Genomic DNA, 23,271 nt, shown 5'->3' with positions numbered 1-23,271 from the left:
AAGGTTTGGTAAAATTCTCACCCATTTGCATAGGTGACCACAGACCCAAATCCTTGGATCTTAGAACAATGAAAAAGCATTCAGTTTTCTTACAAGAAGACTTTTAATAGGAGTAAAGGAATCACCTCTGTAAAATCAGGATGGTAGATACCTTACAGGGTAATTAGATTCAAAACATAGAGAATCATGGAATAAGTGGGGGGTCTGACGACAGCTAAGAATCCTGCACTGGTCTCCAGGGGATAGACAGATGGGCCTCATGGACCTTTTCCATCTCTGCCTTCTCTCCTGCAGTAAGGAGCAGCCAGACCTCATGAGCCAGGGATGTTGAGTGAGCCCCCAAATCATTGATTGGCCCTGTACTGGATCTGAGAGGAAGTGGGGTGACCCATAGAAATCAGGACAATGCTGGAATTCTCCAGAAAAGTGGCATGTCTCCATCCCGGCGAGTGTAGGAGGAGGGGTTGGCTCCTCAGTGGCTGGGCCTGGCCATCTCCTCTTAGGAAGCGTGGACAGCTCTCTGCACAGCAGGAAACTCCCTCCAAGTGTGTGAGCCCCACGGACCCCTCCCGGCCTGTGGCCTGTCAGTAGGAGCAGGAAGAGAACTACTGGACTGAGGAGATAACAAAGCAGCCCCCTACCTGTGCGATGAGAGCGTGTGAGTCACACAGGTTAGAACCACGTCCTGGGGGTGGGAGCGAGCCAGCAAGGCCATGGCCCTGAGCACTGCTCTTCTGGCTCTGGGATCACAGCTGTTGTCGAGCCAGATTAAGATCCCTCCCACCACGTCTCCAACCTGGAAGAATGCCAGAAAGTTGAGGGATGGATTTATCAATGAGTGGCCTCCTCCCAGGGAAGCCCTCCTGGCAGCCCTGCAAGCCTCCTCTGACCTCGGTTGCCCATCTTGGCTGCTCCCTAAGAGGCTTTGACAAGTCCAGGAACCCCAGTCTTCCTGAGGTCTGGGTTAGCACCTTCAAGCTCAAAAACACTCACAAAACCTTAGAGTGGGCACAATCCGAACTCCCCTGATGTCCCAGGGCCTTCCCTGCCGTAGCAAACGGCTCTCAGCCCTGCTCTCAAGGGCTTCCCTCCAGGAGCCTTTCCTCCATCTCTGCAACTTCCTTTTAGCTCTTTCTTGCACAATCCGTTCCTCCAGACCAGTGGTTCTCAACCTAGGTTCCATTGTGGGTCACATCCAATCCGACCTGTTTGTCCCTGAGGATTTCCCAAAGGGGCGCAGCTCTGTGCTGACCGGGCCACAGGTTGAGAAGCACTGCTCCAGACCCAGCTGGTTCTACTGATGTATCCCAGAGCCCATGGCAGAGATGGGAGGCAGGGCTAGTTGGGTGGGGCTAGCCAGCTCCCGGCCCCAGCCCTAAGGAGAACCTCCATACTGTGGGATTTTAAAATCTTCCGCGACAAATCTTGAAGCCGGGTCTCTAACCTCGGGTTCATGCTATGGCACTTAGAAGAGCAGCGTAGACAAGGTGACTTGGGCTGGAGCCCAGGCTCTGAAGCCACCCTCCTCCCCAGGCTTCAGAGATCAAGTTCCAGCCCCAGCCCAGAAGAGTCTGCATTGCTGTTTTGGCCCCTCAAAAGTGCCAGCCCTGGGAGCCCAAGTCCATCGGGCCAGGCTTTCAGGCTCCTGCTGCAGAGTTTGCAACACAGGGAGACAGACCCTAAAGGGACAAGCCACCCCCTAGGACTCTTCCGTGAGGAATTGGTCATTGCTCTTTCCTCTCTCGAAGAAGGAGCAGGAGCTACAAGGCGGGTGGCTGGATTCTGTTGACCTGTTCTGCTAGCAGGAGTTAGAGCCCGGCACAAATCAATCTGCTGATTGAGGGGCCATTTGTTAACTTCCCGCTGGGACCTGTTGGAAAGAAGGAACTCGGGCAGAGACAGGGATGACCTGCAGGAAACCCTAGGAACAGGCAGGTTGGGGAGGAAGTTCAGGCTGAGGATTCTGTTCATTGATTAGTCTCAGAGTTTCCAGGAAAGCCAAAGCCCAGGAAGGGAATAAGTCTGCACTTCCGCGCCACGTGCAGGCGGTCTTTGGAGAAGGGCTTGAATGTCACCTATCCCCGTGGCCAAGCGATGAATGGCAAGGGGCTGAGCCAACCTTCCAATCCCATGCCAGTGTCCCAGGAATGGTTTCCAAGTAGAGGAACTTCTCCCATCCCCCTCTCTGCGCAGCATCCCCCTGCCCCATTGCGGGAGTCTCTTACTTTCTCCATCTTGTCTCCGTGGAGAGATACGATGGCCCTCAGCTCTTCCTCTGCGGCTCTAAATCTCTGCAGGGTGGGTGTTGACAGACCCTTCACGGCTGCCATCAGCAGGGCATGGAGCGGGGCTGAGGAAGGGTGCTCCCTGGGGGTCTGCAAAGAACAGGGACAAAGCCTGTTGGGATTGAGTATTTCCCTCGGGCAGCTGCCCTGGAACAGTCTGTCCCTGGGGGAGGCTGGCAGTGCCGAGGGAGCGTGGAGACTCCGGCTGAGCCCTTTTCTTCAAAAGCCTCCCCAGGTGCTAAGGTTTCCTCAGCCTTTTGTCCCCTCTCTGGCCCCCTCTCCTGAGAAGAGACGGGAGCCTCTCGGGCAGTGCTGGGACCCCAAGGGCCACCCCGTTTCCTCCCTCGCTAGCCCCTCCTCGCAGGAAACCCTGCCTTTGCTGAGAAAGCCTCAATGTCCTGCAAAGCCCATTCGAGTTGCTCCTTGAGTGTCGCCAAGGGGTCACTGGAGAACCTGCCCCATGTCCCATCCCACCCCGAGCGCCTGAGGAGATTGGCTCAGCAACTCTGGCAGCCCACAGTGTCTGCGAGGAAGGGACTGAGAATAGGGCCCAAACGGAAACGCCCTCTTCCTTCCCCACCTCGCAGCCTGTAGGGCTGCCAGAAAACAGGCAGGAATCGCTGTCAGGACAGAAAGTAACTGAGACTGAAGAAGCAAGTTTGCCTGGCTGAGGAGAAGCCCAAAGTGTGGGCCTCTGGGGCCAGAGCCCTGGGGGTGAGAACTCACTGGGCACAATGTTACTCCAGGGGGCCTGGTTCCAGGGTCACCTCAACCCAGGGCCTGGGGTGCTGGAGGCCTTTGCCCTGGTGTCTCAGGGCACCCCATGGGGATTACTGCAGCTGGCCTGCATGGTGCTGGATTAGCACCGTCTGTCCTGGTTGCCAGCAGCTGAGGGGTAGCTCAGTGGTTTGAGCATTCCCTAAACCCAGGGTTGTGAGTTCAATCCCTGAGCGGGGGACCATTTCGAGATCTAGGGTAAAAATTGGGGTTTGGTCCTGCTTTGAGCAAGGGGGTGGACTAGATGACCTCTTGAGGTCCCTTCCAACCCTGATATCCTAGGATGCAGTAGAGCACAGCGGAGTGGCACACTCGCCTCCATACTCCAGACCCCTGGCGGGTCAGAAGCTCCCAGAATTGCAGCCTTTTGTATGCGCTGCAGGGTGCTCTGTCCCATAGAGGAAGAGTTACAAAGGTGTCTAGAGGCTTTTGTAAATTGGACAGAGCCCAGATGTTGGCAGGCGGGAGGGAACCTGGGACATCTGGAGCTTAGTGCAGGAGCCTCGACCACAGGAGTGAAAAGCTGTTAGCTAAGGCTCTAGAGCAGACTCCTTTTCTCTGTGTCTCGAAGGCTTCCCCCGACCAGGGCAGGGATGGGCCTGGTCTGATTTTCAGCCATGCCTGTGCGCCATAGAAAATGCATCAGAATCGGGCACCTGAGTCAGGCACTTCTGCCAGTCCCACAAAGCACCTCTGGACTTCTTTAGGTGCCTAAACCCCTTTGTCAAAGCGGGCCTCGTTCAAGCAACCCAGATAAAGACTGGCTGGAGTTGATCACCCTTGACGAGTGTTTCTTTTCAGCCCCTGGGAGATATTCCTACACACAGCAAGGGATGCTTTCCATGAGCACGGCCACACAGCATCATTACCATCGTCATATGGGAGCTGCTTGTTAATGAGGGGCTGGGAGTGCACTCTTCTTCCTGCTCTTCTGGGCTTCCTTTTTCCCACTTCCCCTTCATGTCAGACGGCTCCTTCTTCGTCCCTGCAGCAGAAAGAAACATTCTTAACATTTTGCTTTTCCACGTCTTCCCCCTGGTTTACAGAGGATGGAAGTTGGGCCCAGAGCCCTGAAGCGAATTGCCCAGGGTCAGACTGAAGGTTGTTGGCAGAGCTCAGCAGAGAACTCCGCTCTCCTGACTCCTAGCTGGGGGCTTTGACCACACAAGGCTTCCTCTTCCCTCGGGGCCAGTTTCTTTTCAATGGTGTCGTCTACTCTTCCCCTCCCCTTGTACCCCTTTCCTGTCAGTGATGGGCACCTGGCCTCCTTTTGCATTGAACCCCCCAAGAAGGAATGACTCAGCTCTGGTACGGTTCCCAGCTGGGACCTGCTGAGACCTCTGGAGCATTTTCCTGAGGAAAGGGACCCAATCCAGGAGAAAAGAAATGATTTCCTCCAACGTCCAGCCTCTCTCTTCTCCTTCCAGCCTGGAACAATGTTAGTAGTCCCCACCCCACCGTGCCAGATCCCCAGAGGGGGGTGACCTGACATTGTCAGCTCTCCCCACCTCAGCCATGGACCTCTGCCACCCTCTAAATGGATTCCAGAGCCGGAGGCGCCCATCACTGTCCCATGAGACGGCCCTGATGTCGAAGGCTTGTTGAGTGACTGGTGTGAGTGTTCCTCACATGCTCCTCGCCAACCATGTGGATTGAACCATCTCACCTGTAAGATCCACTTCGTCTTTGTCTGTCGTCTCCTGCAGCTTCACCTCCTCTGCCTCCACCTGGGTCTCAGCTGCTTTCTTCTTCAGGGACAAGTGCGTCCACCTTCTTGGAGAGGAAGCTGTTCTCTCCTCACTGCTCTCTGCCATCGCGCTGTGGGATTGGCAACAGACACAGAGTCTTTTCATGCCTGACAGGATGGTCCATGAGCATTTTCTTCCCTGGGGCTTCTCTGGCAAGGCCTGTTCTTGGGGGCTGAGGCCAGAGCATGCCTCAATGGCTGCAGGTTGGACGAGCACTTTGTGCACATGGATCTCTCTGTGCTCCCGAGAGGCGAGTCTTTGGAAAAAGGAACGAAGCCTGGAATAGAAAGAAGGAGGAAATGGGTTTTTCTGTCCTTCTCAAAAGGAAGGGAATTAGTTTGCCCAGGATTCCCAGATCCACGAGAGTGGTCTTTTGAAGCCATCTGCTCCTCTAATAGCCAGGACTGGTTGCTGCAACCAAGAAGATAAGCAACACAAGACCGCCCAGACTGGGTCAAACCAAAGGTCCATTTAGCCCAGTACTCTGTCTTCTGACAGTAGCCAGTGCTGAGTGCCCCAGAAGGAATGAACAGGGAATCATCAAGCGATCCATTCCTGTTGCTCATTCCTGGCACCTGGCAAACAGAGGCTAGGGATAGAAAGAGCAAAAGGTCAGTTTCTATGTTCTTTGGTCATTGCCTGGGTCTAGTTGCCAAAATGCTTCCTTCTTAAGCCCACTCCTTTGTGCACAGAATGTTGGGACTCTGGGAACAGATCGGGCCAAGCTGAAAACCAAGAAAGCTCTGTTCCCAGAGAAGCCAGGAAAAGGAAGAAAAGATTGTCATCTCGAGGGTTTGAGGGTCTGGAAGGATGAATTAGCAGCTGCAAATATGTTGACTTCTTCTCAACTATTTGAAAACCTGGAATGTATTAGCATGGGGGAAAGAATCAGTCAACTTGAAATGAAGAATGACCCATATTATTTCCAACATCCAGTCAGAAGTTAGGCCTCCAAAACAAGGACAAAGAAATCACAGCGAGACCCATGACAAATGTAGGTGACAGTTGATTGAAACCCCTTTCCTGGAAAGGAATTGCGGGGGGCGGGGGGGGGGGGGGAATCGACACATCTCTTTTCTATAGCCCAAGGGGGTAGAGTAGAATTTGTAGAGAGTTTTGAGATCTATCGCCATGAGATTCTTTCTGAGAGAACTACCAAGATGACAGCCAGGGGATGGGAGTGGAGCTGTATCACTTTCAATATCTTAAGATTCATTTCTTCTGCATTATTTGAGCTCATTTATGTGCATTTCAATCATGTAAATTCTGAGATCGATATTCTCTCAATACACATTTCTTTGGCAGTCATGACAGGAGACAAAGGGTTTCTATTCCCAACTTGAAGGCAAGGAGTGCATTAGGGGCAACTCCAAGGGAAATACTATTGATGGAGATATCAATCTAACTTCTACACGAGTTTTGTTATCTTCCCTTTTGGTTCTATCCCTGGAAATTCCCCCCGACTAGTCTGCTGAAAGATAAAATCATCTAAATCTGCCTCCAAAGAACCTGACAGGCTGAAGCAGGAGACCTGAGAGATGGCCACATTCAAATCCAAACGGAACGCTGAGACCTGCCTGTTGCCACACCAGCCCCCACCCGTCCCGAGGAGAAGGAGGCACCGACCTGTTGTGTGCGATCTAATGAGCAGGGAAAGAATCTGGGAATTACCTTCTGTAAAAACTCATCCTTTTGTTCCTCAAACACCTGTGGAAATAGCTGATTCAAGAAGTTGTTGACAGAGGGATGCTCCGCGTCTCTCAGCAGCTCCTTGGCTCACCAGCCGTTGTCAACCAAGCCAGTTGGCAGACTGAGGGCAGGGCAAGAATGCTGACGCCGAACACTCTTTGCTGTTGGCATCCGTGACATCACAATCAGCTTGTGCATAAACACACACAGACCCCACCCAGAGAGACACACCCCCAGAAAAGTTAGTAACATGAACAAGACTGAGAGACTCCCCCAAATCTCTCGGCATTTTGATTTGGGGGAGGGGGATCATAGGAGCCGACTGCATGGGTGCTCCGGGCCAGGATCACCCAGGAGGAAATATTAGTGGGTGCTTAGCACCCAGTGGCAGCCAAGCTCTGCCCTCCCCGCAGTGCGTCTCGCCCGCCTGCGGCCCCACTGAGCAACTCCCCACTCTCCTTCCCAGCACTTCCTGCCCACCACAGAACAGCTGTTTCATGGAATTGAGGATGCTCCGGGAGGGTCGGTTGGGGCGGGGACATGGCATACTTGGGGCAGTGCATGGGATTCTTCTCTCCTAAGTGCAGGGCTCAGCACTTGTCCTTGCTGAACCTCATCAGATTTCTTTTGGCCCAATCCTCTAATTTGTCTGGGTCACTCTGAACCCTATCCCGACCCTCCAGCGTATCTCCCTCTCCCCCCAGCTTAGTGTCATCTGCAAACTTGCTGCGGGTGCAATCCATCCCATCCTCCAGATCATGCACGAAAATGGTGAAGAAAACCGGCCCCAGGAGTGACCCGTGGGGAAGCGGGGGAGGGGCTGGAGGAGAGGAGGCAGACGGTGAGTGGCAGGGACCCCACAGAGGGGGGTGCAGTGGAGGAGAGGGGGAACTCATGCAGGCAGCGGTGGGCAGTGTGGGCTGGGAGAAGGGGCGAGGCAGATACAGGAAGAGATGGAGCACAGGCAGGGCACTGGGGCCCAGGCACCCGGGGCCTGGTCATCGTCGGCACCAGGAGAGGAGAGGAGAGAGAGAGAGAGAGAGTTGGCGAACACACGAGAGAAGACAGAGAAACATGAGAGCAAGGCAAGCCACTCACCACCTGGAGTCATCCTCTTGGATCCAACCTTCTGCTGCGGAGGAGACACCGTTCTTGACCAGAGAAATGAGCAGCTTCTGAAAATGGGGATGTTTTCTCCCTCGTAACCACAGCTGATCAGGAACCTTTTCTTACAAACCAAACCCTAATTTAGAGGGCTTTTCTACCTGGACTCAGGTGGGGCTTGAAGAGAGCCCTCACCAAACCAGACACTTATCTCACCGAGACTGGTGCTTGCTCGGCTCCCAGATGGAGGACTCTTGCCTGGCATCACCAACGGTCACAGGCTCGCTGCTCTCACTCACTTTCCATCGCATGAGGGCAGTAGACTCTGAGGCTTGACTTCTTTTTCCTTTGTACTAAACCCAGCAGACGGTGCGGGGGGAACAAAAAATATTAGCATCTCCGTCTGCAGTGTCGCGTAGTCTCTTCATTTCACATCTCCCGTATCCCACGGCTCTGCCCTCAACCCATCTCCCGTTCCTACTTTACAACTGCAAGTAGAAGGTGTCCATTGTAATGGCACCCAAAATCGTCACTTTGCTCAGGAGACTCTGGTCCCTTCCTCAGCCTTAATCCCAGAGCCTCGTACTCAACAAGGAAGCCCACGGCCTGTGAAGAGTACGACAGGGAGTACAGATGAGGAATTGAAAGCACTGACCGCTTACTCACAGCCAGTTATGCGGGAGGCAGAAAGCTGATGACTCTTCACGTCTGCTTAGAAGGATGTCCAAGCTGCTCAGGTCCACTCCTGCCATATTCTCCTCCGGCTGGGGCTCCTGGACAATTCCTCTGCGAAAGCAGCTGCAAAAGCCAAGCATGAGCCATCACTCCACAAAGCTCGATGGGTGCTGGAAATCTTGCCCTCAGCCCTGCCTCACTCTTTCATCCCATCCACATCGGCCCCACTCGAGGAACAGAGACGGAGTTAACACCGACAGTCACCGCTCCACTCTCGCACCCACTGCCCTGCATGATTTTCATCCCCTCCTACTGCTTCTTGGCTTCCGAGACATAGCCTGCGGGGATGCACACCTAGCGTGCCTGCCCGTGTCCTGTGAAGGGAGACAGAACAGGGAAAGGCAAGGACAGAGAGACAGAGAGACAGAGACAGAGACAGAGTGTGTGTGATGGCCAACATACTGGAGGAGAGACAGAGAAAAACATGGTAGGATAGCAAGCAAGTCACCTCCTGGAGTCATCTGTGATGAAGCGGGACTTCATGTTTCCTCTGAATCGTGTGGGGGTGCCTCAGTTTCCCCTAGGCAGTTCTGAAGGATCTAGGTGGTGGGGTAAGGCTGTATGCTCGTTGCAGAGCTCTGGAGGGCAGGTGTGTGCAGGGGTCTGGACACAGAGAATGGCCGACACCCTCTTTCCTGGCACCTGATGCCCTGGGCCCTTCCCCCCTGCAAGGTGAGAGCTAAAGCGTTGGAGAACAAAGGAATCCGGTGACCTCCTGGCCGGGGACAGGGACAAAGCCCAGAGGAGGAGGGGCTGGGGGGAGTTTCAGTTGGGGGCTGGCTGGAGACATGGAGTGAAGGGCAGACGGGGTTGTCTGGCTCACTGCCCCCCAAAATGGACCCGGCTGAGGGGTCCTGTTCTCTGCACCTACAAGCTCTGTGTTAGATCATGTCCCTGTCGTCTAATAAAGCTCTGTTTTCCTGGCTGGCTGAGAGTCCCGTCTGACTGCGGAGTTGGGGGGCAGGACCCTCTGGCTTCCCCAGGACCCCGCCTGGGCGGACTGGCTGTGGGAAGCGCAGGGAGGGGCAGAGGAGGCTGAAGGCTCCGAGGTCAGAGCCAGGAAGGTGGAGCCGGGGGAGCTGTGTGTCCTGCAGACAGGCTGCTCCCCGAGAGGAGACTTCCCCAGAGTCCTGCCTGGCTTCCTGGGGAGCAGTTCCAGAGCATCGCCCGGGGACTCCGGGACATCCTCCTCCGAGATGAAACCTTCTGCTGTGTGACGGGTTGTGTGTGTCGTGTTGCATGTGTCGTGTGACGTGTTGTGTGTGTGACTTGTGTGTCGTTTTGTGTGTGTGAGACGTGTTTATGTGTGCGTGTTGTGGTCCATGTTGAGTGTGTGTGTGCCATGTTGTATGCCGTGTTGTGTGCATGTGCCGTGTTGTGTGCCGTTTTGTGTGCATGTTGTGTGTGTCGGTGTCATGTGTTGTGTGAGATTTTTGTGTCTCGTGTCGTGTGCCTTTTTGTGTGTCGTGTGTCGGTGTCGTGTGTCATGTTGTCTGTGTGTGTGTCGGTGTCGTGTGTGGTGTTATCTGTGTGTGTGTCGTGTTGTGTGTGTGTGTGTGATATTTTGTTTGCGATGTTTTGTGGATCGTGTTGTGTGTGTGTGTCACGTTGTGTACCATTTTGTGTGTCATGTGAGGTGTTGTGTGTCATATTGTGTGTGGGTGTCGGTGTCGTGTGTGATTTCTGTGTCACGTTGTCTGCCGTTTTGTGCCTCATCTCGTGTGTGTGTGTGTATGTGTGTGTGTCGGTGTTGTGTGTGATTTTTGTGTGTCATGTTGTGTGCTGTTTTGTGTGTCATTTTGTTTGTGTGTGTCGGTGTCCTGTGTTGTGTGTGTGTGAGAGACGTGTTTCTGTATGTGTGACGTGTTCTCTCTCTGTGTGTCGGTGTTGTGTTGTGTGTGTGTGTGTCAGTGTCATCTGTCTTGTTTTGTGTGTGTGATGTTTTGTGTGTGATGTGTGTGTTGTCTTGGGTGGCCACACAGGGTAATGCACAAAGCACTTCCGTCACGGAGCAACAGTGACACCAGGTGGCCAATCCAGATAATGCACAAACCATTTCCCTCACAGAGCAACAGTGAGAGTGGGTGGCCACCGTTACGAATTATACCTGACAGGTCATGCACACAAGCTGCTGTGAATTATACCCGATAGGTCACGCACAGGAACTGCTGCGAATGACACCCGATTGGTCCCGCACAGGTCGAGTCTAGGCTGAGGCACACGAACGAAGTCCACAACGGCAGGGTTCCCAAAAAGACTAAGTTTATTACACTCGAGCGTGGTGCCCCCCTGCTCATCAGGAGGGGACCCCGCATGCAGGTTATACAAAGATTATAGACCTTTCAGCAGAGCACGTTGCCCTCGTGCATCGGAAACCTTAGCAAATAGACAAACCCTTCCCTTACCTACCACCTATCCCGGCTAGGTACATTCCCCACGCTAAACCATGACTTCAACTACATTGCATGGTCCTAAAGCAATGCACCAGTAACTTTTCTTATCAGGATGGGAGGCCCACATCAAGGCCAGGAGGCAGGTAGTTAGGAACAGACAAAGAACAGAAACCAGGAGATAAAACAGGCTGGAGACAAGGGCCGGAGGGAGGAGGATTTTCACAGGAATGCAGTATCTAAGAGACACTCCTCCTGGTGCATGATGTGCTTGCTTTTAGACAATGGTGGGCCCCAAACCAAAATGGAGTCACATATGCTAACTTTTCCTTCACACCACTCAGGGTAATGCACCAACAATTTCCCTCGTGGAGCAACAGTGACACTCGGTGGCTAATCCAGGTATTGCACAAAGCATTTCCCTCCTGGAGCAACAGTGACACTCGGTGGCCACTCAGGGTAATGCACAAATAATTTCCCTAACGGAGCAACAGTGACACCGGGTGGCCAGTCAGTGTAATGCACAAATCATTTCCCTCCTGGACCAACAGTTACACTGCAGGGCCAGTCAGGGTAATGAACTAACAATTTCCCTCATGGACCAACAGTGACAGTGGGTGGCCAATTCAGGTCATGCTCAAATCATTTCCCTCATGGAGGAAGAGTGACACCGGGCAGCCCCTTGGAGTAACACACAAAGCATTTCCTCACGGAGCACCAGTTGCACAAACTGAGTTTAATAATACTAATAATAAACAAAAAATAGTTTCACTAGAAAAGGTAGATTTTCAGTGATTATAAGGGATAGCAAACAGAAGAAGGCAGATTACTAAGCAAATACAAATACACACGCATACTAAGCCTAAGATCTCAAAGAGACTGGATTCAAGAAGTAATTTCCCATCCTAAATGTCTTTTGGCATCTTGAAGAGTTTCTGTAGCTTAGACTTCCCGTTGTTTCTCTTTACAGACTAGACTCCTGTCTTAGTCTGGACTTCCCCCTTCTCATTTCCTTTGTCTCTTCAGGTACTTTCAGCAGCCTTTCTACTGCCCTGCATGATTTTCGTCCGCTCCGACTTTTCCATGGCTCCCGAGACCTCACCTGTGGGAATGCACACCTACCCGTGTCCTGTGAAGGGACACGGCACGAGGAGAGAAGAGGAGAGAAGAGAAAGAGAGAGTTGGCGAACACACGAGAGAAGACAGAGAAACATGAGAGCAAGGCAAGCAACTCACCACCTGGAGTCATCCTCTTGGATCCAACCTTCAGCTGCGGAGGAGACACCGTTCCTGACCAGAGAAACGAGCAGCCTCTGAAAATGGGGATGTTTTCTCCCTCGTAACCACAGCTGATCAGGAACCTTTTCTTACAAACCGAACCCTAATTTACGGGGCTTCCCTACCCGGACTCAGGTGGGGCGTGAGCAGAGTCCTCACCAAACCAGACAGTTACCTCACCGAGACTGGCGATTGCTCGGCTCCCAGATGGTGGCCTCTTGCCTGGCATCACCAACGGTCACAGGCTCGCTGCTCTCACTCACTGTCCGTCGCATGAGGGCCGTAGACTCTGAGGCTTGACTTCTTTTTCCTTGGTACTAAACCCAGCACAAGGGGAAAAAACAAGGAAGTGACCATCTCAGTCGGCAACGTCTCGTAGGCTCCTCTGTTTGCCTCTCCCACATCTCGCCCTCGGCCCTGCCGCCCTCTTCCCTCCCGCCCACACCGGCCCCACGCGCCGCCCAGAGACCGAGTTCACCCCGCCCGTCCCCGCTCCGCTCTCGCACCCGCTGGGGGTCGTCTCGAGCGTTGTGATTTCGGTGTCGTGTCCTCTGCCGTCTTGTGTGTGTGTCGCGTGTCGGTGTCGTGTGTGATGTCAGTGTTGTGTTGTGTGCCGTTTTGTGTGTCGTGGGCGTGTGAGACATCGTGTGTTGTGTGTGTCTGTCAGTCGTCGTCTGTGGTGTGTGTCGGTGTCATGTGTGTCAGTGTCGTGTGTTGGCATGTGTGTGGTCTGTGTGTGTCGGTGTTTGTGCGTGTGACATCGTGTGTGAGAGACGTTGTGTGTTGGCATGTATGTTTGTGACGGCATGTGTGAGAGACATTGTGTGTCAGCATGTGTGTTTGGTCTGTGTGTGTCGGCTTGTGTGTGAGAGACATCATGTGTAGGCGTGTGTGTGTCGGCGTGTGTGTGTGTGTCGGCATGTGAGAGATGTCGTGTGTGTGTTGGCGTGTGAGAGACGTCATGTGTTGGCGTGTGTCGGCATGTGAGAGACGTCGTGTGTGTATGTTGGCATGTGAGAGACATCGTGTGTTGGCATGTGTGTGTTGGCATGTGTGCGATATCATGTGTCATGTGAGTGTGTGTGGGTGTGTGTTGTGTGTGTGTCAGCGTGTATGAGAGCCGTCGTGTGCAGTGCGTGTGTGCGTGAGTGTGTGTCGGCATGTGTGAGAGACATGTTTCTGTGTGGGGGACATTGTGTGTCATGTGGTGCTGTGTGTGTGTGAGACGTGGTTGTGTGTGTGTTGTCTTGAGTGTTTTGTTGAGTGTGTGACATGTTGTGTGTCAGTGTTGTGTGTGATTTTTGTGGTGTGACGGGTTGTGCGACGTGTTGTGCGCGTGCGACGTGCAGTGTACGCCTGACATGCTGTTTACGTGCAACGCGCGATGCGCAACGTGCCTGCGACGTGCAATGTGTTGAGTGTGCAACATGTGACGTGCTGCCTACAACGTTGCGACAGGCTGTGTGCTATGTGTTGTGCATGTGACATGTAAAGTGCAACGTGTTGTGCGTGACATGCAATGTGCTGTGTGTGCGACGTGCTATGTGTTCCACGTGCAATGTGTCAGTGTCGTGTGTGTGTCTCTCAGTGTCGTGTGTGTCTCGATGTCAAGTAGTGTGTGTGTGCGCGCGATGTGTTGTGCGTGTGCATGTGCGTAGTGTGACATGTGTGTGACATCATACGTGCAACATGCGACAAACTGTGTGTGACGTTGTGTGTGTGTGACATACATGCAACGTGCTTTGTGTCGTTGAGTGTGAGTGAGACGTGTTGTAGGTTGTGTTGAGTGTGAGACATGTTGTGGGTTGTGTTGAGTGTGTGAGTGTGACATATTGCGGGTCGTGTTGTGTTGAGCGTGACACGTTGTGGGTCATTTTGTGTTGAGTGTGTGTGTGTGTGTGTGAGATGCTGTGGGTCATGTGTGTGATGTTTTGTGTGTGACGCTTTTCGTGTCCCGGTGTGTGTGTGACTGTGTCGTGTGTTATTTTTGTGTGTCGTGTTGTGTGTCGTGTTGTGTGCCGTCATCGTGTGTGTGTGACGTGTGTGCGTCCGTGCGTTCGACGTATTGTGCGTGTCCGTGTGGGAAGTGCGAAGTGGGATGGGTCGACTTGCCACCCCCTTCCCCAACACTTTAGCCCCCTGTCGTAAACATGACCCTACCCCCTCCCTAGGGTGCTACTGACACTAAAACGACCTAAAAGACCCCTGACTTATCACTATTGGCTGGCACCCCATTGCCACCCGCACTTCTCTGCTGCTGCTGGCCAAACCCTCCCCCCAAATCTAAACCCCACCCCCTACCTGGAACCCAATTGGAACCCTGACCCCATAACCTGCCCCCCAACTCGAAACCCCTGAAACAAAACTGTAGCCCAACCCTCACCCCAACCCGAACCTCCAGCTCTGAACCCAGCCCCTCGAAGCCCGACACCGCTTTAAGCCAGAGCCCAGTTCCCCATTCCCACCCTGGGCAACAACAGTGCAAACCACACCCTCCTGCCCCCCGCCCAGGAATCCTGCTTCTTACCACCCCTTCTTTGGAAATGAACCTTTTCTCCATTTGCATCCCACACACCTTCATTCTCCTCTGAGGGGTTATTTAGTGACAGGGGTCTACACAAGGCAACTCTTTGCTATTCCAGCGTAACAGGACACAGAGAAGTGAAAACAGAGCAAACAACATTTCACGAGTTTTCAGGAGGTTTAAACCCCCAATACAGTTGCACATTGAACAGTCGCTTTGATCTCTACTAACACACACATCCGTTGGCCTGAACACACTCTGACACAAGCTGCTCTTTCAGCGTCACACCTTGTACAAACATTACTGCAACAGCGTGTAGGGCAGCGTGACCCCCGGGGGTCTGTGAGCTGGTTTCAGGGCGTCCGCAGGACCCCGCAGCTTCGCCTCCCCGCCTGTTCCACCCACCGCCTGTGCTTCCCCGGAGGGATCTCCAGACTGTCAGTGCTGCCCGGAGCTTCCCTTCCCTGCCAGGCCTGAGCAACCAGCGCTTGTAACCAGGCCACTCACAGCCTCCCCGCGGGGAGCGTATGGACACAAACCGGCTGGAGAGCAGTTAGGGCAGGAATCCCTGGAGACTCGGGGAGCATCTTCAGCGGATGAGGGTGACACACCCCACAGGAGCTGAATTTCCCACTCGGGTCTAAGTCGTGCCGTGTGGATGGGGCAGCACGGTTGGGAGGCTCTGTTTGCTGCGGTGGATCCACTGGGGGTTGATGTCGTGGGGGTCGAGTGAAGACCCACGAAATTGACAGCAGAGCGCTCTCCGGTCGCCGTTGGGACTGTGCCGGGAACGGCAGGAGGAAGGGAAGTCGACCGAAGAGCGTCTCCCGTCGACCCAGCCCAGTGTAGACACAGCAGTAAGTCGACCGAAGCGACGTCAAATCCAGCTCTGTTCTTCACGCAGCGGGAGCAGCGTAACTTAGGACGACTTACTGCGGTAGGATAGACACAGTGTGAGGCCTGAGTTTCCCCTGCAGTCTGGATGCTCAAACACCGGCTTGGCAACACAAGTCAGCAAGCCCAGGCCACATAGAGACAGGCTCAGTGTGCAGTGTGGACACACCCTCAGACAACCCCAGGATTGTCAAAGGAGGAAATCCTTCCTGTGGTTTGACTTGCTGGTAGAAGAGCCGAGTGACATTGGAGCTCACCGAGCTTCACTGACAAACGCAGCGCTCCAGCACCTGAGCTCTCGGGCTCCCTGTTGAAAGAAAAGCTGAAGGAGCGACCAAGGTCAAGGAGAGGTGCTCGTCTTTGGCCAAGGGCAGGGAGTCCCACCCTCAAAGCGAGAACATTTCTCTCTTTGTCTGTCTGTGTTGGGGCAGGAGCGATAACACGTCCTCCTGCATTTGCTATTTCAGAGACTAGTTTCTGACTGTCTTCTCAAAGACAGGGTGCGAAACAGGCCTCAAACCTGACTGAGTGGAAACAAGAACGATGCAGCTCGACTGAGCCAGCTGAGAATTGAGATGTGCCCCTTTGCTCGAGTGAGGGAATGACCTGTGAGGGGACTGGAAACCTGACCGGCCAATTTTTAACTCAATCAGCATCTTTCCTCTGAGTGCCGTCACTGTAGCTTCAATACTCCAGCATCGGACGCCCTGCCAGCTCTGGGCCCGACAAGCTTTCCTGGTGATTGGATTCTGGAGAGCAGGGGTGCAGGGAAGCCACAGGTGCATGTGGCTCCTTGGTGAGGTTTTCCTTGCAAGATGTGTGTGTGAGTCTGTGTGTGTAGGAAGCACTGAGTGTGGCAATGAGTGAGGCTTCCAATCCTCTGGCTGTGCCGGGAGAAGGGGCAATTCAGGCCACCACTGAGCTGAGGGAGGGAGATGATTTTCTGACAGGGAGGGACGCCTCCTCCCAAAGGTGCTTGGCAGGCAGCCCTCCTTCCCAGGTGCATCCCGACAACACCCAGTTCAAAAGGGACCCTGCCCAGCCCTCCTCAGCGCGGTGACAATGAGCGAGTGAGGGAGCGTGGGGGAGAGGGAGCGACAGGAGGGGAGGGAGATGGCGTGAGCGGGCCGGGACCTCGGCGAAGGGGAGCGCAAGGGTGTTCAGTTTTGTTGGGTGCGGAAGTTGGCAACCCTAGATCCAGGGGCAACAACTCCAACCTTCAAAGAGGCTGGGCAGGGGCAGGACATCAGCTTGGAGGGGAGGGGTGGGTGGGGCAGTGACATCACCAAGGCCTTTTGCAGGAACTCAGCCCATTGGGCAAAGGTGGTGGGGAGGGGGTGACCTCGCAGAGAGACCCCGACATCAGCCGGGCAGGGCCGAGGTGCAGGGCCAGGGCAGTCTCTGAGACCCCCCCGGCTTTGCTGCCGCACGTCTCCTTCTCCAGGTCTCCCCTCGAGGCCGGGGAGAGAATTAGGATTCACGACTGTGAGCGTGAGGAGGAGCCTCTGTGGAGTTTTCTCCTTTCCTACCCCTGGTTGTGCCAGAAAACGAACTTCCCTTGGACAAGGGCAGAGGCTCCGAGAGGTTTGGAACCTGTTGGGTCTGATGCACCTGCTGCAGGCAGAATTCTCGGCACGGAAAACACTGGCTTAAGGGGGCAGAATTTGATTTCCTACCTCGGACTGTGACCCTTGGAATCACTGGGGACCTGGGGGTTTATCCTTTTTGGTTTCCCTTTTCCTCTTTCCTCCCTCTTTCTCCTCATCTCTTGCTTCCTTTCCCCCTTTTCCCTGCTTCCCTCCCTCTACCAAGGAGGGGTGTGTGTGGAGTGTGGGCGAGGAAGGGGGGGTTGCTCACATTGCGGGAGGTCCTCCCAAAGGGGTGGGTCCGGATCTGAGAGTGATCCCCTCTGATGGTGATCAGGGCCCTCCTTTGAGAGATCTGGTGAGACCTCTCAGCCTCCCGCCCCTCAGCGTCTCAATGCTGACTGGCCGAGCAGGGGGCTATCCACAGCGAGGAGACTCAGGTCCTTTTGGTCTCTTTCAAATCAGGGAAATAAGACACAACCAATCCAAAGTATGGGATTCCTCTTGCTGCTTCTCTCCATTAATTGTCTCTTAGCAGTTGATGATTTCCTCCAGTGTTCCAGGTCTTCTAAAATACTTGCTGAATAATTCCTATGAACAACTGTTGGTCTGTAGGTCACCTGAGAGCCCTTTATTCTCATCGGTCAATGTATGAAATTCAAGATGTGACAGACAGGTGGAAAGTCAGGAGCAGTGTTTCCTCTAATTTGTTATGTCCGTGTGCTGTAAGGCGATTTTGGTACATGGTCATATTCTGTTTTGAATGTTGCTGAAATTAAAAATGGAGTTTAGAAATTCAAGATGGCGCACATGATTGGAAGGGTTTGAACTCCATCTTGGTACCCTTTCTTCCTGGCATTTTCCCGCCAAAACTCTGTGTCCCTGAGGGAACCGGAGGGGCAGAGAACTGGCTGGGCCCGGTGGGGGCAGGGCCCGTCAGCGTGCGCCTCAGGAATGTGCGCCAGCGCGAGCGTACGAGGGAGGGTCGGGGGTGACGCAGGCGCTGTCCACCATGGAGGCAGCCACGGCCAGGCTCTTTGCGCGGCATCGGATCAAGACTCCGGCTCCTAACATCTGTCAAGGACTCGGATACTTACCTGACTCCTGTCATCCACCAAAGGCCCCAGTGGAGGCTTTGCTGTCGGCCCAGATCTGTTGATCTCCTGCTTCGGCAGTAGAGAGCCAGATCCTCCGATGCTCCAGAGATCCTGAGACGGACCGTCCGTTGTCGGTGTCCTCCTTCTGCAGCTTGGAGAGAGAGAGTCATTATTTTTCGGGCATTTATTAGTTTAACTAAGGGACAGTTTCAGGGTCTGGGCTTTATGCCCCTTGCTGGAATCTATGGGTAGGTATTTGTAGTGTTCCCCATTGTGAATCTTCCCCCAGTTGTATCTATCCCTTAATAAATCTTCTTTCTGTTGAAGGTTATATTCTTTCTATCCTTTATTTCAGTGCAACATGGGTGAGAGGCACAGAGTTTTCTAATGCTCCCAGTTGATAGATGCTGGTAGGAGTCGGACCTGTTGAAAATGTTAACTAACTGTTTTGAGTAGTAACATTAACTAATGTTAATGTTACTACTCAAAACAGCACACACTGCTGTACAGTACATCTTGTCAGGAAAGGCGAATTCAGGGAAGGTCAGCAATCCAAGACTGGCAGCGTGGACTTTAACCCTTTTAAATAGGGAGATAGAAGTGCAAAAGGTTCAACACTTGGCTGCTGTACCCGATGCTTTAATGTCTGCGGAAGAAGCTCATGAATGTCCATTACCTGATATGCATGCACCAGCATTTAAGACTCCATTTCTCCTTGAAGCTAAATATGAGGACGCTAAAGAAAACTCTCAGGAAATTTGGGTGGTAGATGGATCCAGTTCCCATCATAGTACATCCCCTCTTGCTGGTTTTGCAGCTATGCAGGCTTCTTCAGGGAAGATAGTGCAAGGCACCATCCGCCATCACTCAGCGCACGCGGCTGAAATCGCAGCAGTGATAGCTGCTTTAAGATCAGCAGATCCACAGAAGGACATCACAGTGTGTACAGACTGTGACTGGGTCCTGAGGGCATTCATCGATTGGATGGCAGTTTGGCTGGAGAGAAACATGTATTCGGCAGATCAACGGCCAATAGCTCATGCTTCATATTTACTGTATGCTTGGAAGCTGGCAGAAGGAAGGCAAGAAAAAACTTTTCTATTCAAGGTCAAGGCTCACAGGAAAAATCAGTCAGAGATCTCCATCCTGAATAGTGCTGTGGATAAATTGGCGAAACAGGCTGCTTTATTGGGTGTAGAAGCTGAATGGAATGTACCAACAGATGTTGTGAACACTGTCCATCCCACTGAAACCCTGCAACATCAGGATTTAAGACAGCTTCAGCAGAAGGAGACCAGTGTGATGGAGCTGTTGAGTAAGCAGCGGTGCAAAGGATTTACCATCTACACAGATCAGACAGGATTAATTCTGGCAAGAAAAGAAAACCAACCAGAAGGCATCGAAGGCATCCCTGTGTTAGTAATTCCATCCTATCTCTGCCAAGAGGTAATTAAATTAGCCCACGAGCAAGGTCATTATGGAATGGAGAAAACCTTAAAGCTCCTACTCACCTTAGGATGGTGGCCTTCAATGGTCAAGGAAGTAGAATCCTGGACATACAACTGTTTTCCAAGTGCCACGTGTAACCCAGATTCAAGGATCTAAAAGGGACCATTACTTCACCAGCCTATCAATGGCCCTTGGACAAAGTGCAAACAGATTTTGTAGGTCCATTGCCAAGGACAGGCCGAGGAAATCTATACTGCTTAGTGCTTCTAGAGCCATTCACCAAATGGATAGAGGCCTATCCCACAGAGAACTGCACTGCAAATACCACCGCTAGAGTCCTCTTAGAACAAGCTTTTAGTAGGTTTGGGTGTGATTTAATATATCAGGTCCATTTAATATATCCATCGCAATGGGTATTGCCCCCACTAATGTATCCTCAATAAATGTAAAGATCTTCCTCCCTAGTCATCAAATGGATCATATTGAACAAAAATGTCAAAAATGTACTGCTCATTGCAATACGGCTCCTAAGGAGGTTGTCAACTCAACATTTGGTGAAATGGAAGAACACCCTAGAAATTTTGGAGCAGTATGTCACACTTTGTTAAAACTAAATGTTTCTGTAAATGATACTGGGAATTGGGAATGGAAAGGTCCTTTTGGCTTAGTGAACAGCAGAGAGGCTTACAGAGGGAGTTTGCCTGGGAGTTTGCCTGGGGAAAGCCCACTGAGGCTTACATCCTGCCGGCTTCTCTGAGTACTTACTACAACTCCTGAGGAAGGTCGTAGAAGGAAGATAATATGGATGAGGGGTGTTCAGCTGTTGTGACCTGCACTGGATGTGCCATGTCTGTCTTTCTTCCACAGGACAGAAGCGACTTTGTCTGTACAAAGTGCAAGCCGGTCTCCATATTGGAAGAGAAGGTTCAAGGTCTGGAGCAACAGGTATCGACCCTGCGTTGCATAAGAGAAACTGAAGATTTCCTGGACAGACGTCAGGATATGCTTCTACGGACACAATGTTCTGAAGATTCAGAGCAGGCTGCGCAGCGGGGACAGGAGGATGGTGAAGAAATTTGGCAGCATGTGACCTCCAGGAGAAGAAAGGGGAGTGTCCATGTACCAGCAACGCAGATACAGGTAAGTAACCGTTTTCATGTTCTCTCCACAGGTACTAATGCGGAGAGTGGCCCAGATGATACATCTGAGGGAAGGGAGCAGAAGGAGACTCCGCCGATTGGAAGGCATGAGATGCACTGTCCTAGGGTTGGGGTTCCACGACCACTGCTCCCAAGAGAAGGAGGCGGGTGGTGGTGGTCGGGGACTCTCTCCTCAGGGGGACTGAGTCATCTATCTGCCGCCCTGACCGGGAAAACCGAGAAGTCTGCTGCTTGCCAGAAGCTAGGATTCACGATGTGACGGACAGACTGCCGAGACTCATCAAGCCCTCGGATCGCTACCCCTTCCTGCTTCTCCACGTGGGCTCCAGTGATACTGCCAAGAATGACCTTGAGCGGATCACTGCAGAGTACATGGCTTTGGGAAGAAGGATAAAGGAGTTTGAGGTGCAAGTGGTGTTCTCATCCATCCTCCCCGTAGAAGGAAAAGGCCTGGGTAGAGACCATCGAATCGTGGAAGTCAACGAATGGCTACGCAGGTGGTGTCGGAGAGAAGGCTTTGGATTCTTTGACCATGGGATGGTGTTCCAAGAAGGAGGAGTGCTAGGCAGAGACGGGCTCCACCTAACGAAGAGAGGGAAGAGCATCTTTGCAAGCAGGCTGGCTAACCTAGTGAGGAGGGCTTTAAACTAAGTTCACCGGGGGAAGGAGACCAAAGCCCTGAGGTAAGTGGGGAAGTAGGATACCGGGAGGAAGCAGGAGCGCGCGAGAGGGCAGGGCTCCTGCCTAATTCTGAGAAAGAGGGATGATCAGCGAGTTATCTCAAGTGCCTATACAGAAATGCAAGAAGCCTGGGAAACAAGCAGGGAGAACTGGAAGTCCTGGCACAGTCAAGGAATTATGAGGTGATTGGAACAACAGAGACTTGGTGGGATAACTCACATGACTGGAGTACTGTCATGGATGGATATAAACTGTTGAGGAAGGACAGGCAGGGCAGAAAAGGTGGGGGAGTTGCATTGTATGTAAGAGAGCAGTATGACTGCTCAGAGCTCCTGTATGAAACTGCAGAAAAACCTGAGAGTCTCTGGATTAAGTTTAGAAGTGTGAGCAACAAGGGTGATGTCGTGGTGGGAGTCTGCTATAGACCACCGGACCAGGGGGATGAGGTGGACGAGGCTTTCTTCCGGCAACTCATGGAAATTACTAGATCTCAGGCCCTGGTTCTCATGGGAGACTTCAATCACCCTGATATCTGCTGGGAGAGCAATACAGCGGTGCACAGACAATCCAGGAAGTTTTTGGAAAGTGTAGGGGACAATTTCCTGGTGCAAGTGCTGGAGGAACCAACTAGGGGCAGAGCTCTTCTTGACCTGCGGCTCACAAACCGGGAAGAATTAGTAGGGGAAGCAAAAGTGGATGGGAACCTGGGAGGCAGCGACCATGAGATGGTCGAGTTCAGGATCCTGACACAAAGAAGAAAGGAGAGCAGCAGAATACGGACCCTGGACTTCAGAAAAGCAGACTTTGATTCCCTCAGGGAACTGATGGGCAGGATCCCCTGGGAGAATAATATGAGGGGGAAAGAAGTCCAAGAGAGCAGGCTGTATAATAAAGAATCCTTATTGAGGTTACAGGGACAAACCATCCCGATGTGTAGAAAGAATAGTAAATATGGCAGGCGACCAGCTTGGCTTAACAGTGACATCCTAGCTGATCTATATACAAAAAAGAAGCTTACAAGAAGTGGAAGATTGGACAAAGGACCAGGGAAGAGTATAAAAATATTGCTCGGGGATGCAGGAGTGAAATCAGGAAGGCCAAATCACACCTGGAGTTGCAGCTAGCAAGAGATGTTAAGAGTAACAAGAAGGGTTTCTTCATGTATGTTAGCGACAAGAAGAAAGTCAAGGAGCGTGTGGGCCCCTTACTGAATGAGGGAGGCAACCTAGTGAGAGAGAATGTGGAAAAAGCTAATGTACTCAGTGCTTTTTTTGCCTCTGTCTTCACGAACAAGGTCAGCTCCCAGACTACCTCTCTAGGCAGCACAGCATAGGGAGGAGGTGACCAGCCCTCTGTGGAGAAAGAAGTGGTTCAGGACTATTTAGAAAAGCTGGACGTGCACAAGTCCATGGGACCGGATGCGCTGCATCCAAGAGTGCGAGAGGAGTTGGCGGATGTGATTGCAAAGCCATTGGCCAGTATCTTTGAAAACTCATGGCGATCGGGGGAAGTCCCGGACGACTGGAAAAAGGCTAATGTAGTGCCCATCTTTAAAAAAGGGAAGAAGGAGGCTCCTGGAAACTACAGGCCAGTCAGCCTCACCTCAGTTCCTGGAAAAATCATGGAGCAGGTCCTCAAGGAATCAATTCTGAAGCACTCAGAGGAGAGGAAAGTGATCAGGAACAGTCAGCATGGATTCACCAAGGGCAAGTCATGCCTGACTAATCTAATTGCCTTCTGTGACAAGATAACTGGCTCTGTGGATGCAGGGAAAGCAGTGGACGTGTTGTTCCTTGACTTTAGCAAAGCTTTTGACACAGTCTCCCACAGTATTCTTGCCAGCAACTTAAGGAAGTATGGGCTGGATGAATGGA

The 23,271-nt window shown here is 52.5% G+C and overlaps 2 protein-coding genes and 2 long non-coding RNA genes across 4 annotated transcripts in view; 2 read left to right on the top strand and 2 right to left on the bottom strand.

Moving 5' to 3' along the window:
• LOC102930774 (class I histocompatibility antigen, F10 alpha chain) overlaps positions 1-23,271 on the bottom strand; it is a 1,343,638-nt gene that overhangs the window by 222,494 nt on the left and 1,097,873 nt on the right. The gene's annotated exons all lie outside the window — the stretch shown is intronic.
• Positions 1-23,271, top strand: part of LOC119566052 — a 302,951-nt gene that overhangs the window by 177,149 nt on the left and 102,531 nt on the right. The gene's annotated exons all lie outside the window — the stretch shown is intronic.
• On the bottom strand, positions 203-8,683 carry LOC119566032. The gene is made up of 6 exons (XM_037896517.2): positions 7,598-8,683; positions 6,482-6,660; positions 4,729-5,087; positions 3,932-4,047; positions 2,226-2,375; positions 203-796 (listed from the first exon to the last, which is right to left on the bottom strand). The coding sequence occupies exons 2-6, from the start codon at positions 6,496-6,498 to the stop codon at positions 638-640; spliced, it is 801 nt and encodes a 266-aa protein (XP_037752445.2). The 5' UTR covers positions 6,499-6,660; positions 7,598-8,683; the 3' UTR covers positions 203-637.
• Positions 1,329-22,202, top strand: LOC122465618. The gene is made up of 3 exons (XR_006290595.1): positions 1,329-2,237; positions 5,416-5,421; positions 22,191-22,202. It is a non-coding gene; the product is annotated as an uncharacterized LOC122465618 (long non-coding RNA).

The sequence above is a fragment of the Chelonia mydas genome, chromosome 4 (genome assembly GCF_015237465.2).
Source record: "Chelonia mydas isolate rCheMyd1 chromosome 4, rCheMyd1.pri.v2, whole genome shotgun sequence".
NCBI classification, from domain to species: Eukaryota; Metazoa; Chordata; order Testudines; family Cheloniidae; genus Chelonia; species Chelonia mydas.
Note: the sequence above shows the minus strand (reverse complement) of the source record. Positions and strands in the feature narration are given on the sequence as shown.

Coding starts and splice junctions, on each gene's coding strand:
- LOC119566032 (XM_037896517.2), bottom strand. Junction 4,048..4,728: donor AGACGAAGTGGATCTTACAG/GTGAGATGGTTC, acceptor TTTCTGCTGCAG/GGACGAAGAAGGAGCCGTCT. Junction 797..2,225: donor ACGGAGACAAGATGGAGAAA/GTAAGAGACTCC, acceptor GCATTCTTCCAG/GTTGGAGACGTGGTGGGAGG.